Source organism: Cavia porcellus, unplaced genomic scaffold, assembly GCF_034190915.1.
Source record: "Cavia porcellus strain 051 isolate PalLab524CR breed Dunkin Hartley unplaced genomic scaffold, mCavPor4.1 scaffold_8, whole genome shotgun sequence".
Classification (NCBI taxonomy): domain Eukaryota; kingdom Metazoa; phylum Chordata; class Mammalia; order Rodentia; family Caviidae; genus Cavia; species Cavia porcellus.
The window spans coordinates 24,669,728-24,686,775 of record NW_026947491.1 but is presented as its reverse complement, the minus strand read 5'-3'; the positions used below and the strand labels follow the sequence as shown (position 1 = coordinate 24,686,775).

General features: G+C 33.5%; 1 protein-coding gene across 18 annotated transcripts in view; it reads right to left on the bottom strand.

The window, feature by feature from the left end:
• Ccdc91 (coiled-coil domain containing 91) overlaps positions 1 to 17,048 on the bottom strand; it is a 388,627-nt gene that overhangs the window by 82,262 nt on the left and 289,317 nt on the right. For all 18 annotated transcript variants that reach the window (XM_013149338.3, XM_023563788.2, XM_013149335.3 and 15 more), the window contains one exon: positions 8,151 to 8,264. In XM_013149338.3, the coding sequence (XP_013004792.1) occupies positions 8,151 to 8,264 (114 nt within the window). The remainder of the gene's footprint in view (positions 1 to 8,150; positions 8,265 to 17,048) is intronic.

Sequence of the window (17,048 nt, the reverse complement as noted above, 5' to 3'; positions counted from 1 at the left end):
TGAGTTTTTTTGTTCTTCATCCAGTCAGTGTTCTCGCCTCTATGTCACACCAAGTAGCTTTGCCCGCTTTGGGTTTCATGGCTGTGTCCCTGCACTTTCCAGAATGAAGTCCAGAGGGGAGGGTGATTACAAAGCCCAAGCAGTAGAAAGAGTACAACCTCACCAGCTATGAAAAACAGAAGGAACGAGATGCCCAGGGATGCACAGGACTGACCCAGAAAAAAAGCGAGCCTGCCCATCACCAACATAGCCTTTTTTATAGTACTTTAACTATAAAACTACACATCCAGTTTTACCTTCCACATCCATGTTGACAATTTCATGGGAAGTTGGAGTTTTCAGAATGAACATTTAGTGACAATAACTTCACAGGACAGTTTGAAAGACCTAGCTTGTTCAACTAAAGAAAAAATTGCTTACTACAAAATTTCAGCAATAAAGCAGAAAACAACTTACTATAATCTTAATACTAAAGAAACACATAGAAATATTCAAATTTACATGAAAAGCCACATTGTTTAAACAAAACATTTTAACATGAAAAAAGGTTCAGCATCATTGGCCATGAGAGAAATGCAAATTAAAACAACACTGAGATTCCATCTCACTCCAGAAAGAATGGCCAGGATCAAGAAAACTACCAACAACAAATGCTGGAGAGGCTGTGGGGAAAAAGGAACTCTCCTGCTGTTGGTGGGAGTGTAGACTGGTACAACCATTGTAGAGGTCAGTCTGGATATTCCTCATAAAGCTTGGATTGGAGGTTTCATTTGTCCCAGCTATTCCACTTCTAGGCATATTCCAAGAAGAACTGAAAACATCATACCACAGTGATATATGAGCACCCATGTTTATAGCAGCACAATTTGTAATACCCAGATCTTGGAAACAACCTAAATGCTCATCAGCTGAGGAATGGATAAAAAAGATGTGGTATTTCTATACAATGGAGTACTACTCAGCTATAAAGAATGATCACATTCAGATATTTATAAGTAAATGGATGCAACTTGAGACCATACTCAAAAGTGAAATAAATCAAACTCACATGTGCAAATACCATATTGTTTCCCTAGTATAAGAAATGGTAAGAGTACATAAGATACAAAAAACTCAGCAATTACAGTGAAAAGATAAGAATTTGCTTTAAAGAGAAAAATAATATCTCAGGGAAAATGAGGAAAAAGAAAAAGGGAAAAGAAAAATGTCTAAAATTATATAAGCACAATTATGATAACTATGATGATTTTACTACAAACTCTAAGTTCTTGGAACAAAATAGTTACTATTCACAGAATTGGAACAATGTGCATATTATTGTATAATGATCTAAGGAACTCTTGAAGATGATTAAGTAAAATAACAACCCTAGTTATGCTCATACCTCCTAGTTTTGAAGACCTGTATTGTCAGTGTTTTGGGCCCTTTGCCATTGTTGCTTATATGTCTTTTTCATTTCATACTTTTCTAGGAATTTATTTTGTTTTGTCTTGTTTGTTTTGTTTTTCCCTCTAATACAAAAAGGACAGGCATGCACGTAAAGACTCATGTATGTAGAACTTCTAAAAAGTTTATGAGAATCGATTATATAATGCCTGAAAAAATGAACAGCAACTTTGAAGAAAAAGAAACAGTAAGGTACCCAGCGCTGATTCCGTAGTGTCATGCTCTGAAATCCAGCAATACTATTATTCTTTGTTCAGAGTGATTTTAGTCTGTTTTGTTTTGTTTAATTCAACATACATGAAGGTATGGACAACTAATGAGAGACATTATGGCAGCCATTGTTGACTTCCTTATTGTCTGGTCTTGAAGACCTAAAATGCCTTCTTTATCCTGTTCTGATCAGTTCTATACAATTTTGTTTTGTATGAATTCATTGTATATGAAGATATGGACACCTATTTGGAAGAAAACAGACAATATGATAGACAGTAAAGATCTTTGGTTGTCTTGCTTTGAAATCTGTGTCTACATTGTTACCTTATGATCTGTTTTGTTTTGTTTAATTTTACCCTCTTTAAAAATAAAAGAACTTGATTTACAAAATGTGGGGTAACATCTGAACCAGTTTTAAAAGTTCTCATGATGTAAGTATTATCATCATGTAGAAAATTATACCTATTGGTTTGCTGCCTCCTGCCTTCTGGGGTAGACTCTTTCTGTTCATTTCTTTGGTTGCAAACTGAGACTAGTAAAACAGACCAGAGCAGGTTATAGAAAAATTTGGAAATCCAAGAGGGTTTTGTTTCAAGTAAATGGAAATAATTCTCAAAACAAAACAAACAAAACATTTTACTTAGAAAAAAATAATAAAACAACTACTAGTATGTATTGAGTGCCAAGTCTGTCAAAGGTTGTACAGTGGGTACTTTATATCTGAATATACTTGTATACTGTCTCACAGTCTTTAGAACAGCTCTAAAATATTGTCTGCATTCCATAGGTCAAGTAAGTTGAGAGTTGCCTTTTTTTTTTCTGTAATAAAGAAAATACTGTAACTTAGTCCTATATGACTGTACATCATACACGGAAATTGTGGTCTCTTCCTTGGTAACTCTTGAAGATTGACTGAGGGCATTAATTTGCACATTGTCACTCAAGTAATATTCTGAAAATTACTAGTATCACCAAAAACAGATTCCCAGAGTACTTTTCTGCTATAATAGGCTCCATCCATTTTGAATCTTTTTAATATGTAAGACTGACCAGGTAAACACAAAGACATAACAGAACATCTCACATGAAAAGCCAATGAAAATTCTTTTACACACAATTTACACACTAGCTTAAAGAATATTTTGCAATAATGTAAACTTTTAAATATCTTGGCAAACATTATTGATTTAGCTCCTTTTAAATATTATTTCATTTCTTTTAGGGCTTTAAGAGTTTGATTTTTAAAATTTTTTTTTATTTAAAGAAAAAAATGTAAAACAGAAAAGGGAAGAGTTTGATTTTAATAAAAAACAGACTTGGTGTTTTTCTAATTATGAAAATTATTCTGATCGTATTAGGTGGTAAAAGTCTGAAGTATCTTAAAATTAGGCTTGTAATAAGCTAGATTACCAAATTACAAGTCAGTACACATTTATATGCTACTAGTGACATAGGTGTGAGTTTGTTATTTTAAAACTAGTATAGCTCTACTTAAGCACTAATATCTTTTTGTCTTATCTAGCCCATTAACAAATGTTTAAAACTAAAAACTTTAGCCTACTCTCTTTAGTTCTCATACAACTCCTTATAGATATATACTAGGAATTAACGCATATTTCTACTAAACTTGTAAGTGTTTTTCAAGGGTAAATTAACATAATAAACGAAAAGAAAATCTTTTTCTATCTTCATTGCCTCCAATCTGACCTTCATGAACAATGTTCATAAAGAGTCCAGGACATATGAATACTCATGTTTATGGCACAGAATTTATAGTAGCTATATTTCAGAGTCAGATTATCATTTTCCACTTTTGTGATACAACTAATTTTTATCAATAATTAAAAACTCATCAAGAGGTTTATCAGTGGATCAAGAAAAAGATACTTAGCCTTAAAAGAATTTTATAACTTTATGAGACATTAGTGATCAGTTAAACTGTGACAGTTACTAAAATGAGAAGGAGACACGAAAAATTAAATAACTTATGTAGAAATCATGTACTTCAAGCCAGAGTGTTACTGATCAGGAACTAGAGAAAGCTCATTTTGTGTATTGCTCAATATTTAATAGTTTGAGGTACAAACAAGTACCCAAGCATACTGCAGTATACTGGACTGAAAAAGTCCTTTTGTAATAGGAGACTGTGACAGTGCCTTGACCACAAAATCTGTGCAGTAAAAACAACTGCTTCTTACTCCTCCCTATGACTAAATGGTCTCTCTCGGTTACTAAACTGCAGCTGGATCTAGAAACCAACCAGAGGACAGTATCAGAATGAATGGAAAGGTTGAGTATTCAAATAAAACTATACAAACAGGCAGTTGGCTGGATTTGGTGCATGAATTACTCTGTATTTGCTGATCTAAAATTGATAATAATATAAGAAAGTTTGAAAGAAAATTTAAATTTTAGTAACATACAGCATGTCATATAGCAAATCAGTCCTTGTAGGAACCTGGTTGATTTTTAGACAGACTTGTGTTTTCATTCTTCAAAGGTTTTCCTGTTTGCTTTTTCATCTGTATTACATAAACATAATAAAGATGCCTAAATCCATTAAAAATAGAAAATTTACCATGTTTTATAGAAAATTTTGAGTGCTAAGCTGTAAAAAATTAGCTGTTCAATTCCTACTAAATTTGTAATAGTTTTTATTATCTGTACATAGATTTTATTAAAGATTTAAAAAATATCAAGTTGAATTCTTATAACCATTGATACCACTAGAATTGACCCATTAACTTGAGTAACTGTTTTGGTTCATCGTTTGAAATGTTCTCTTTATTTAGATATTTTTACTACATGCTAATCTTTAGTTATGATTATAACTTAGGTTAACTGTAAAATTGTTATGTAACTTTGTAATTTAGTATGCAATTTGAGTATCAATTATGATTCACTCAATTAGTACTTCTAAATAATCCTTTGCCTTTTCTAAAATATTCAGACCAGATGCATAAGGCTACATGAAACTTACTGACATCTCCATTGTTTTGACACATAAAAATTAGAAAATGCCCTTTAAAGGCATTAAATGAAATGTTTTCTCAGCGTAATTTTAATACAATTATACAATTAATATAATTATAAGTTTAATCTAGTCAATTTTAATTTAATTCTGAGTACAGTTTTTATGCTCAACAGGACTAGATAACTGATTAAAAACTTATTGACTGCAGATACAAAGAAAAAGCCACATGCCTACCATAGTTTGTGATTCCACTGCAGTGAACACTGTGGATTACTTTGTAAATTCTGTGAAGATTTTTCGTTCTTGTTCCTGAGTCTTTTAAAAGTTTTAAAAGACTGAAGGAAACGATCAATGTAGGAAAAAAAGTTTTCATTTCAAACTTTCGGTGAATTTAGTAAGGGCATAATGTCAAAGGAAAGAATTTTTAAGATAAAGGATATTCAGAGAAAGAAACTAACTCAACAATCAACTTCTTCCTTCAAAGATTTTAAAAATTTTCACAAGGAGAATAAACTGGAATTTAAAGCCAGCTGGAACCAAGGTATATAGGGCTTTTGAGGTGTCTAAAGTTGAAGATATTAAGTTGACTCTAGTTTTTTTTTTTTTTTTTTTTTTTTTTTTTTTTTTTTTTTAAGTTGGAAACAGGAAAGGAAAAATTTTGTCCTGGAAATGTGTTCTGTGATGCAAACAGAAATCCATCTTTCAGAAGAAGTAGAGATGAGTTGCCTTGATTTAGTTTTTTTGGAAACAGACAAGAAGAATGTGAATTTGCTAAAAAAGATCTTGCTTCTAAGTATTATTTTATAAGGTCTGAGATGTTCTTTTCTTTATGAAAATTATCTAGCCTCAAGATTTTCATAAAAATTAACTGGAATCACTGAAATAAATTTTTGGAAAGAAGGATCTGGAGAAATTTAATTTTTAAAAGTTCTATAAAATGATTTTAGTAACTGGTACTTTCATTTTGATATTTTATTTACTCTTCAAAAATTGCTTTCCTGTTTGAGAACACAGAAACATTCAAGTATTAAAAGTGTTCCACAATATGTAGTATTAGTAAAACTCCATAATCCTCATAGTGGAAAGAATAGGTTTTCTGCAAATAGGTTCATTAAATCAGTTTCAATCTTCTGTGAGTTAGTGACAGGAGTAGAATAAAATTTTAGAATTCATATGGCAAACTTGAGAGGACACAGCTGCCAAACACTAAGTAAACAGCAAATAAGCAAATGGCTTCTAGGTATTATTTAATAGTGTGGTGAAGATAACAATCATAGCATACATTTATATAGTACACAGCACATATAGAACTTACTGTAGCTCTTCTATTTATGTTAACTCTGTAAGGTTGGTATTGATTTTCCTTCACAAATAACAGGAAACAAGTACACAGAAGTGAAAAATTGGTTCAAATGTAACCTAATAGTGTTATGATTTTGTTGTAATTGCAGTTACTTAATAAGATCTTTACAGGTGATAACTAGCTTATGTGACTGACACAAATGAATATTAGTCCTTTAATATGATTTACAAAATCATGCAAATTATATGGCAGAACTTTTAATTCTCTTCAACAGTTAATTCACCTCACAGAAGATCTAGGATAACAAAAAATCATTTTTCACTTACATGAAATATTTCTTATGATATAATGCCCTTTGATGAGGAAGTAATATAATTTTAAAATTTATCCAAGTCGATAAAAGGAATATTAGCCAAAAATAATCTTAAGAATGATTTTGCTATATTACATAATTTATCCTGTCCAGATTTAGAACTGGAATAAGGGCTAGCTGTATACCGCTAAAAGATATTAAATATGTATAAACAACCTTAAAGTCCATCAGCAGGTAAATGGATAAAGAATATACTATGTATATACAACAAAATGCCATTCAGTGTTAAAGAGGGTAAATTCTACATATGTGAAAATATGGATGACCCTTAAGGGTATTATATTAAAGGAAATAAGCCAGCCAGAGAATGATGCCTACTGCACCATTCCATTTGTATGAGAGAACTAAGACCCTCAAATCCACATGAAGAGTGAAGGTGGCTCCAGGAGCCAGAGGAAGGGGAAACAGTCAATCAATGATCTAAAGTGCCACGTTTCAGCTTCAAAGCAAGACGAGTAAGTTCTAAAGATCTGTTCTACAGCAAAACAGTTACCATCAACGATAATGTGTTACAGACAAGTAAGTGTCCTTACTACAAAACAGAATAAAGTAACTATTAAAAAAGGAAAGAGATAAAAGGATATACCCTTTAAAGAAGTCCTGAATTTATTTCAAATCTATGTTCTTTCATTATTGAAAAGAAACACAAGGAGAGTATCTATATTTTATTCACTGCATTACTATTTTGAGCCCGCTTCAAAACAAATCCTGTATCTTAACTGAAAAGCCAGTTGACTCACTATACCTAATGTTAAGAATTTGGATACATACTTTGAATAACACTCTCAGATAAGATGAGCAAAGACATAACTCCATGCAAAATGCTTCTGGGAACAGTTCAATGATCTGGAAGAACTTCATAGAATATTTTTTACTCTGGTGAAAAATTTTCCCCTGTTGAACCTAATGGTGTAGATGGAGAGCTAGGATTTTCTTTTCTTTGTATCATTCTAAAAAGGGACTCCCAAGTTGAGAATGGGAGTCAAGTGGTGTCAGGAACTTTTACTATACTTCTAGTGGGCCACTCAACTGCCACCTGCAGAATAGCAACTTCTACTCTCTGTCACTATGTTTATATAGTTTTCATCCTGTCCTCCTATATAATGTTTTATGTTATGTCAAATTATGTAACTCATGCCACAGGTTATATTTATAAAAATATGTAATAAGGTACATAAAATATATATACAAAGCATATAAATAAAACATACTAAACACATGAAAAGTACTATTATATATTTTATTATATGACATATGGTGGTGTAATAATCTTGCAAGTTGTATTCTTACATATTATTTAAGAAGACTAATGATGCATTTATAAAACAAGTGAAGTGAATGTATTATTTTCAGCTGCTGCTCAGGCTCACTTATTAATATTTATATTATAAAGCTACAATATATCCTAAATTTTGTTATGCATATATGAGTTATGTTCTTGAAATGAAATTGTGATAAGAAAGCCTTAATTTGCTAACCATAATGAAATCCATTAGAATCAGAGTGGGGTTAACACAGAAAGCTTATAAGAAATTAATAAACATGTAGCAAGAATACTTCTGAAAATCCAGAACTAATATTTTCATGAATGTAATATTAAACTGGTAATTCCTGAGAGTATACTAAGAAATTATTCATTGTTTCTTTTCTAGGGACAGATGAAATTTAGATTTATTATTGTAAAAATTAGAATATACACAACTATCTCAGTGAAATAATGTTAGATGATGATTCCTACAAGATAAAGGGCAGTTTAAACATTTTTAAAGTTCATGTTATTGTATGGAAGTTACTGCTTTGTGTTTATGGAAGCAGAAATTAAAACTTCAGGATCTACTTACCCTTTTCTGCTCCTTTACGTACTCAATCAGTTCATCTCTTGTTCTTCTCACAGCCTCCTCCACAGCCTTTTCACTTCGTTTTTGCTCTTCTACTATTGCTGCCTTAACTGTTTCCTATTTTGGGAAAAGGAAACAGACAGGTAAGCAGCAGGTGATATTTATGTCCACTTTACATAAATCAAGAATTCTCCTCAATGGCTAGAGCTTATTCTGTTCAAAGCCAATCTTTAAATGGGATACGAATTTCTAAACTCTTTTGGAATATGTAAAAGATTTCACTGAAATCTCTTTCTCAAACTGGATAAAAGGGAAAAGAAATGGAATAAGCCATTTACTGCAGGGAGTGTCAGACAGACTCCAATGGCTTCCCACCAACCTTCCATCCATGTTCACAAGGCTGATTCCTTCTTGTATTTCCTACTATTCACATAGTATTTCCAGCTTGTGTTTACTCTTCCAAGAATACTCTACTGCTCTAGTTGTTTATTCACATTTAATTTTGCCATCATACAATAATCAATTGTGGTCCGATAGGTAAGATTTACTGCTACTTGGTCCTCTTGCTAAGGAAAGATGTTGAGAAGGGCAGTGTGAATAAAAGGTAAAATTCCACCCACTTGCTAGTGTTTTAAGGGAGAGAGCACACAGGTACTCTCCATTTTTTGAGTTATAAATAAGGCGCCTAAGAGATTCAGAATGGTTGAAAAAGAGCTAAATTTCTGGAAAACAAATGCAGTGCTTCTCAGAGTAGCAATATTTTCTGCTAAAGAAGTGTTTCATGAATTGAAATGAATATTAAAAACAAAACTCTTTCACTTCAATTTATCTAGATTGTTATTATCTTTTCTCTGGTGTACAGCAAGACAATGCATTAGGAAGTATCTTTAAGTTTCTCAGAATATTTTTTATTTATTTTTTTCCTAAAGACAGATCTCACTATGTAGCCCAGGCAGACCTTGAATTCACAGTGGTCCCCAGTGCTGGGATTACTGACAAGTAGGTGCCACCATGCATACTTTTGTTTCTTGACAACTTTTTTCTTATGGTGTGTTTGTGGTTACTCAATTTTTGACATGTATTCATGTGCCAGAAAAGTTGACGTTTCTACTCTGAAATTATTTACTGTAGAAATTTGGGAAATATGAAAGGTATAAGCACAAACCATATACAAATAGATACTTGGATATGAAGAAGATATGACCTAAACTATACATGTTATTTTTTAAATCTAGCAATTTTCATTTGATAGAGTTTGAATTTTTAAAGGCATTTTATATTATTTTATGATTTATATCAACTATAAAGTTCTATAACAATTTATCAATCTTTATTCATTGCATTTTGGTTGTTTTAAATGAAGTAAAACAGTACTGAACATCCATATAGGTATCTTTGTGGCACATGCTGGGTATTTATTTGGGATTGATTCAATAGTGAAATCATGTTGGCCAAAAGAATATGAACTTTCTTACAGCTTTTGACATTCTGTACAAATTTCTTCCCATGAGGACCCTTCTGCAAAGGGCTAATTTACTAGCATCCCTGATTTATTTAGTTTAATCATCTTTAAAAATCCTTGAATATTGGGGTAGACCAGCATCTTATTTTGTATTGTTTAAAGATTATTATGTGATGTCAAACATTTTTCCCCATATAATACTGGAAACATAAGCTGCTGCTTGCCATTTACTCGATCATTCACTCGGCCCACTTTAGTTCTGATGTACTATCATTTTTGAGTTCCCCTTCCTACTATATAGAATACAGTGACCATGTTGAAAGGGTATATTACCCGCAAAATTTACTTTTATTTTCAATGACTAGTTCCATTGATAGAATAAGTCTATGAATTTGTTGCCATAATTACTTGAAGATATTATGGCTGAAAAAGTATAGTGATTTTAAAAAATGAAGATAAATAAGAGCATTTACAATGCAAGTATACTATTACAACTCATATTTACTTCACACTCACAAATCTGCAATTGGAAAATTTTCAGATTTAAAAATGATTAAAAAAGACATATATTACTAACCTTTCTAAAATAAAAAGCCACTAACAATTTTGTAGTGAAGAGTATGAATATCATACAATATGAGTAAATTAAAAGTATAAATAGCTTCAAATCAGTTCAGATCAGGTTTTGATAACAGCTGAATAAAAAAATTGTGGGTTTTAGGATCTTTGGAATTTTAGAACCTGGAATTTAGGCTATGGAATTTTAGAATATAAATACTGTGCACTTATATTACTTGAGTGTATAAATTAAATACAAGATACATTAAATAACAATCAAACTTTCTATTTCAAAGGTATACAACAGTAAGTTTGCCTACGTCTCTAACTGAAAGCAAAAGGAATAAATGTACTTTTTTGTTCTTCAACTGACATTTCTGAGGAAGGATGAGAATATATATGAACTTCTCAGCCCCCAATTTTTAGGATCTCTCATACTCATCTTTTGAGCTGACAAAATATAATTATAGAACTTGCTCTGTTTCTCACCTTCTGGGCGATAAATTAGGTAAGAAAGGATACTGTGAAAAATTACTGCTTAACATCTAATTTCTTTGAATTTGATATAGAAATAAGTGTAAGCATTTGATTTTCTAATCAGATCAAATTCAGAGTGCTGGGTCACAGGTTTAGCTCAGTGGTGTAAGTGCCCCTCCTTGGCAAACGTGAGGTTGTGAGTTTGATCCCAGTACAAAAAAAAAAATCTGAATGTTGAAATGATCAGATTTTGTATGCTTCTATATAAATGCTCATGGATACCTGCTTACATTTGTTGTTGATTCCATAAATAAAGTCCCTGAGTCATAATGAAGCTTAACAGTAAGGGGCTAGGGATTTAGCTCAGTGGCACAGTGCTTGTCTGGCAAATGTAAAGTCCTCAGTTCAATTCCTGGTATGCACATCTCACCCCACTCTCTAAAAAACCAGAAACAAAATGAAACAAAACAAAATAAAATACCAGTACATGTGTTGCCACCAAGAGAATATGCAAACGGGCAGCTCTAAAAGAGCAAATAAATTCTCTTGACTATTGTAGTGATGGCAATGCCACTGTAGTACCTTCTCTATGCTGGAGTTTCTTGATTCGGCCCTACTGCCATTTCTTCATGACAAAGAGTTCCCTGTGGTAAAGCAGTATAGCTGGTATCTACCCACCAGATGGCCTCCAGTGGACAAACCCAAACCTAAGGTGCACAGCTAGGGTGGAGAAAGAATTGCAAGTGCATATATACTAGATACTGCATTGGCTAAATATATCAGTTAGGCTTCTTGTCAAGTTTCAAATGCTTATGTAACCAGGTTGTAAATGCGACAAAAGTTCTATATATTAATTAAAAAAAGAATGAAATCAGTTTCTACAATGCTACTAAGTAGGTCATGTTGAAAGTCATTTAGGTCTGCCTGGTATGGTGGTACATGCCTGTAATCCCAGCATTCAGGAGTCTGAGGCAGGAAGATCACTGCAAGTTCAAGGCCAGTCTCAACTGTATATGAAATCTTATGTCAAAAATGCAAAAACAAAACAAAACTAAAAGCTCCTTTAGGGCTAAAAACATGAAATTTTGTGTATTTTTAAATTTCCCTTATTGTTTAAAAGTATAGTTTTGCTATAGTATCCATCATATTCACTATATGTTTCAGAAATCATGAGCCCAATAAAAGGTCTATGATTGTATATTCTTTATCAGTGCATTTTCCCCACGGATTATAAACCCATTTATGAAAAAAAACCTTAGTAATCAATTGCACTGATAAGAGGTTTAGCCTCATCATAATGTGGTTGTTCAAATGGATAATATCTATTTTGCTTCTATACAAAATGAATACATATTATCTAATTACAAGTTGCACAAGCTATGGAAATGCACTTAGAAAATGAGTGATACATTACACAGGCAAAGATCTGATATCACATACTGTAAAGAGTTCCACTTTGTAGTTAGCAGAAAGTGTTGTACTGGTTTCTCAAATTAACTTTAGAAAATATGTGTGAAAATGTTTCAGATACTGAAAGTGTTTTAGTCTTCTTTGCTAAATTTATAATTTACTTATAGAAACAAATATAAATATAAGAAGTTACAAAGTATACAACAGTTAATGAGTGTGGTGATATCAGAATGTTTCTTTCCTATGTCAGAGAAAGCCTTGGAAAAAGAGGACGGCTCTGGTCTGACATCTAACAGGTGGTTTAGAGTGATGTAATGAGAATGAATACTGAAGAGTCAACAGAGTAGGCGATCCTATTATCTACAAACAAAACCTATCTGGTATTTGGCAAAACGGTCTAAAGAGAAAACCCAAGTATGTGTTAGAGGTTTTTGTCTAGACATAAGGTTTCTTGTGAGAGAAGTAGAAAGAAAGGAAGCTAGAAAGCCAGGCTGGGTACTGAGAGCCTGAAAGTGTCAGGCTGATGCTAGTAACCCAGCCACCATGGGCATGGCTTCTATGCATGCACTTGTATAGTTTTCATATAGAGACAGTGCTCATATGCTTGGTTAATTCTTTATACAGTCATACTCACCTCACCCCAAATAGCCTATCAAAGATAAAAACTGAATCTTTAGCATATCTCCTTTCAAAATTTTCTAACTCTTAATTTAAACTACAGTCTAAGAAGGAAAAGCGTATATACATTTTCATTCTTTTCCTGTGTAGGAGATACATTATTTAGAAAGCACCATCCCACCCATGTTCACAGGCACTAACTCTGATCTAGGGTACAGATGTCAGAATTCTGTGTCTGTTACACTCATGTACAAATAGAACAACTCCACTAAGAGTGGAGAGAAACATTTCTCTATTATTCAAATTTTCTTTGCGAACTAATATTCAGTATTTTGGGTTAAGTGATTTGAGAGTAATGGACTCTTGCTGTGGTGGATATAGATTTTTAGCTATGATACTAGGAAAAATAGCAGCATTCTAGGATCCATAATAAATAACTTTCAACTTGTATAATTAGAAATGCAGAATTTTAGTAAGCAAGACTCCTTTCAGAGATATTAAATAAGCATACAGACTTAAAAAAAAAAAGAATGCTGGGCATAGTTGCAGACATGCCTGTAATCTAGGCACTCACGAGGTTGAAGCAGGAGGATTCGCAAAGTTTGAACCTAGCCTTAGCTACAGAGTTCAAGGCCAGCCTAAACTACATAGCAAGACCCACTCTCAAAAACCAAAAACAAATACATAAATAATTAAGAATGGTGACTGTATTTAACTAGATTTAACCACAGGGAAAGAAATGGAAGAAAGTTTTCCATCAGGGCAGGTATTAAATTCTGTGAAAATGAACAGAATCAGTCTCTGTAGTCAAAGACTGCACAATTTATTTGTAAAAAATTTAAAAAAACACATTAAATGTCCTAACAGAAGTATAGAGGACTGCAGAAGAAAGAATAGAAGAGGAGGATGTTAGGATTCTGGGAGAACTGTCTTGAATCAGGAATCACTGGCGTATAAAGGACAAAGGAAAGAGGGATAAAGGTAAGCAAGGACCTGGCTAAAGTATAAGCTCACGGTGATCAGGGAAGTAAGTAGTACAGGTATTTAATCTCACAAAAACACAAAGTATAAAGAAGAAACTATCAAAGAAGAGGCTGGTGACGTGAGCAATAGATAATTTATTTTATTTTTTTAAACTTTCTTTAAGGAGAAAAAAGAAAAACAGAAAAAGGGTACAAGTTATACAGAATTTAAGAAAAAATAAACAGTAGGAAATCACTAGTTAATTACATATTGTCATCTTAGAAACAGTTGTTCAAGTTACAAAATTAAAGCATATAGAGGGGACTTTCAAACAGTGATACTGCAAACAGTTTTGTTCAATGATCCAACAAAACTCAGTAATATGGTTTTTTTCTTATACACTTAAATATATATGCAGTCATATCTTTTAGATAAAACTTTACCTTTCTTTTGTACAATGACAATTATACATTTTGGGTTTTATTACTCCCACAGTTCTTATTACTTTTTTTTTTTTGAAGAAAGTAAAACCAAATGTGACATAACAGGACAGAGTCAGTCAAATCAAAAGTATGGACATAGTACATAATGTAAAAAAAAAAATACAAGGTGGTCAACAATGGTTACCATAATGCCTCTTGTTATCTTAAAAAGAAGTGCCTATATCATCAGTTATAATAAAATTGAACAAAACAGTAAAGAATAAGACCAATAAAACTAAAACATTGGAGACATTAGAGGACTTCAAAAGAAGATAATAGTCAACCAGAATGGGTGTCATAATGAATCTTATTGTCTTCATAGTTGTTGTCTATACTTTCAAACTTGATACTATTAAGCATTAACAGAATAGAGGAAAATCAGTCAAAACAAGATGGTGAGAGCAATACAGGGTTTCAAACCAAGTTAATAGGAAATCAAAGTGGGTTACTATAATATATTCTGCTATTTTTTATTTATTTTTCCCTTAATTAAAAGGATAAAAATGAAAAATTAGATAATAAAAAGGAGATTGAGATAGAAAAGAGGGCATAACAACAAAACAGCGCAGGTTAAAACATAGCCATTTAAGCAAAATAGAGTTTCACCACAAGACAATCTCGACATAATAGTAGTTACCATAGTGTCTCTTCCCTTAAAATCCTTGGGTATAACTTAGTATACTGTAGCATCAAACATACCAAGACAATGTAAAACCGTTCAAGAGAATGACAGTATTACAGGGTATTTAGAATCAACTAACAGAAAATGAACAATGGTTTCTGTATAATCTCCTTGTCTATAAAAGTTTTTGTTTATATTATCACATATAATAAAATCCAATACGATACAACACGTTAAAACCAATAGAGACAGAAGAAGAAAAGCTTGATGGGACTTCAAACCAAGAGGATATTAAATCAGCACTAGATATTATGATGTCTTCTTTTCTCCAAAATGGCTGTTCCTACCATCCAACCTTCTCTGCCTCATTTCTGTTGTGCTCTTTTTCTGTCATTAGTTGTCAGTTTGTCTTCTGCACTTCACTTTCTGCTCCATTCATTGTGGCTGCTCTGCCACTATTTCTGGAATCTTGGTATTTTTCATTTTTAGAATATCCTGCAGTAATCTCTGTAGAGTTGAATTGGTGGCTACAAATTCCCCTACTTCCTCTTTATCCTGGAAGCACCTTGTTTTTCCATCAATTTCTAGGGACAGTTGTGCAGGATATATCAATCTTGGCTGGAGGTTATTATCTTTCAAAGCTTGAATTATTTCCCCCCACGCTCTTCGTGATTTGATGGTTTGTGCCGAGAAGTCTGCTGTAATTCTGATGGGTGTTCCCTTGTAAGTGATCTGTTTCTTGTCTCTGACGGTTTTTAATATTCTGTTCTTATATTGGATTTCTGGAATTTTGATTATTATATGCCTGGTGTAGCTCTGTTTGGGTTGTAGGTGGCTGGGGTCCTGTATGCCTCATACATCTGAGTATCTTTACCTTTTGCTAAATTAGGGAAATTCTCCTGGATTATTTCTGTGAATAACTTTTGTAGTTCATTTGCTTGAGTCCCTACTTCTTTTATGTTCTTAATTCTTAAGTTATAGATCCTCTTATCATCTTCTAGCCTTTGTATTATTGCTGTTTGTTTTCTTGTTATTTTTAAGAAGTTTTTCATTTCATGCTCCCACCTTACAAATCTGTCCTCCAGTTCTGATAATCTATCCTTAGTTTCTTTCAAGCTGTTATGCCAGCTTTCAATAGAGTTTTTAGTTTCCTGGTAATCTCTGAACCTGCTTCACGTATTCTATGTTTTCTCTATTTTCTCCATCAAACAATTCTCTCCTTTTTTTCTGCTCTTGCATTCCACCATCTATTTTTTCTTGGGCGGTGCTTAGCATTTCTCTAACTATTCTACTTATTTCTTGCTTTATTTCATTAAATACTTCATTTTTGAACTTGTCTATGAAGCTCTGGAGATACTGCTTTATGTCTATAGGTGCCGTGTTTGATATTACATGTTTTCTGTCTTCATTCTCTTTTGCATTTACCTTTCCTGGATCATTGTTCTCAGGATTGGGGACTGTGGACCCTTTCTTGTTGCTCCCTTTTCCCATACTTTTTGTTCCTTCCATACAAGCATATGTAGGAGGCCCAGTTTTTTTTTTTTTTTTTTCTCTTTGTCTGTTAGCAGTTTGTTTGAACCCACTGGCTAAGTGTTTCCACCCACTGCAATGTAGTAGGGAGACCCAGACTTGGGCAGCCTCTGCTAGGCTCGTCCCTCCAGATCAACCTAGTGAAGGCTTCACTGCTAGGGTGCACCTCTAGGCGCAGGGACCTGGTTTGGGGTAGCCTACTGGGTCTTAGTCTGCAGTGTCACCAGGCCAAGCGCTCCCCACCAATCCCGCTTAAGAGGGGAATATGGGACTAAAGTCACTGCAGGGCCCTGTTACGGCTAGTTTGCCCATTCCCAGAATGTCCTCTGTTGGAGCCTCCTAGTCTATGAAAAGGTCCCCATTTCTCTCACTCCCTGCAGGTCGATGCAGCGCTCCCTGCCAGTCCCGCTCTCAATGCCGTTTGGTTCGCCGATTCCCGCTCTCTGAGGTTTGACATGTCTCTCTCCCTGCTGTGCGGATCTGGATGCAGGAGCAGCAGCAGGAAATTCAAATAGCAGCTTCCAATGGCGCAGGATCCAGCTTCCACACTGAGATTTTATCTGTTCCTGTTATAGCATTAGGATTGCATTTCCAGTTGGTTTTTCTCAGCTTACTTTGTTCCTGGATCAGCAGGGTACATCTCCCCTCGCTTAGGACTCCTCACATGGCACCGCTCCTGGATTCTAAGCTGGTAATCTCAGAGAGCCTCCGTGGCTGCTGTTATTTGTCCGCCATGTTCTCCCGGAAGTCGAGCAATAGATAATTTATAACTTTTGGTG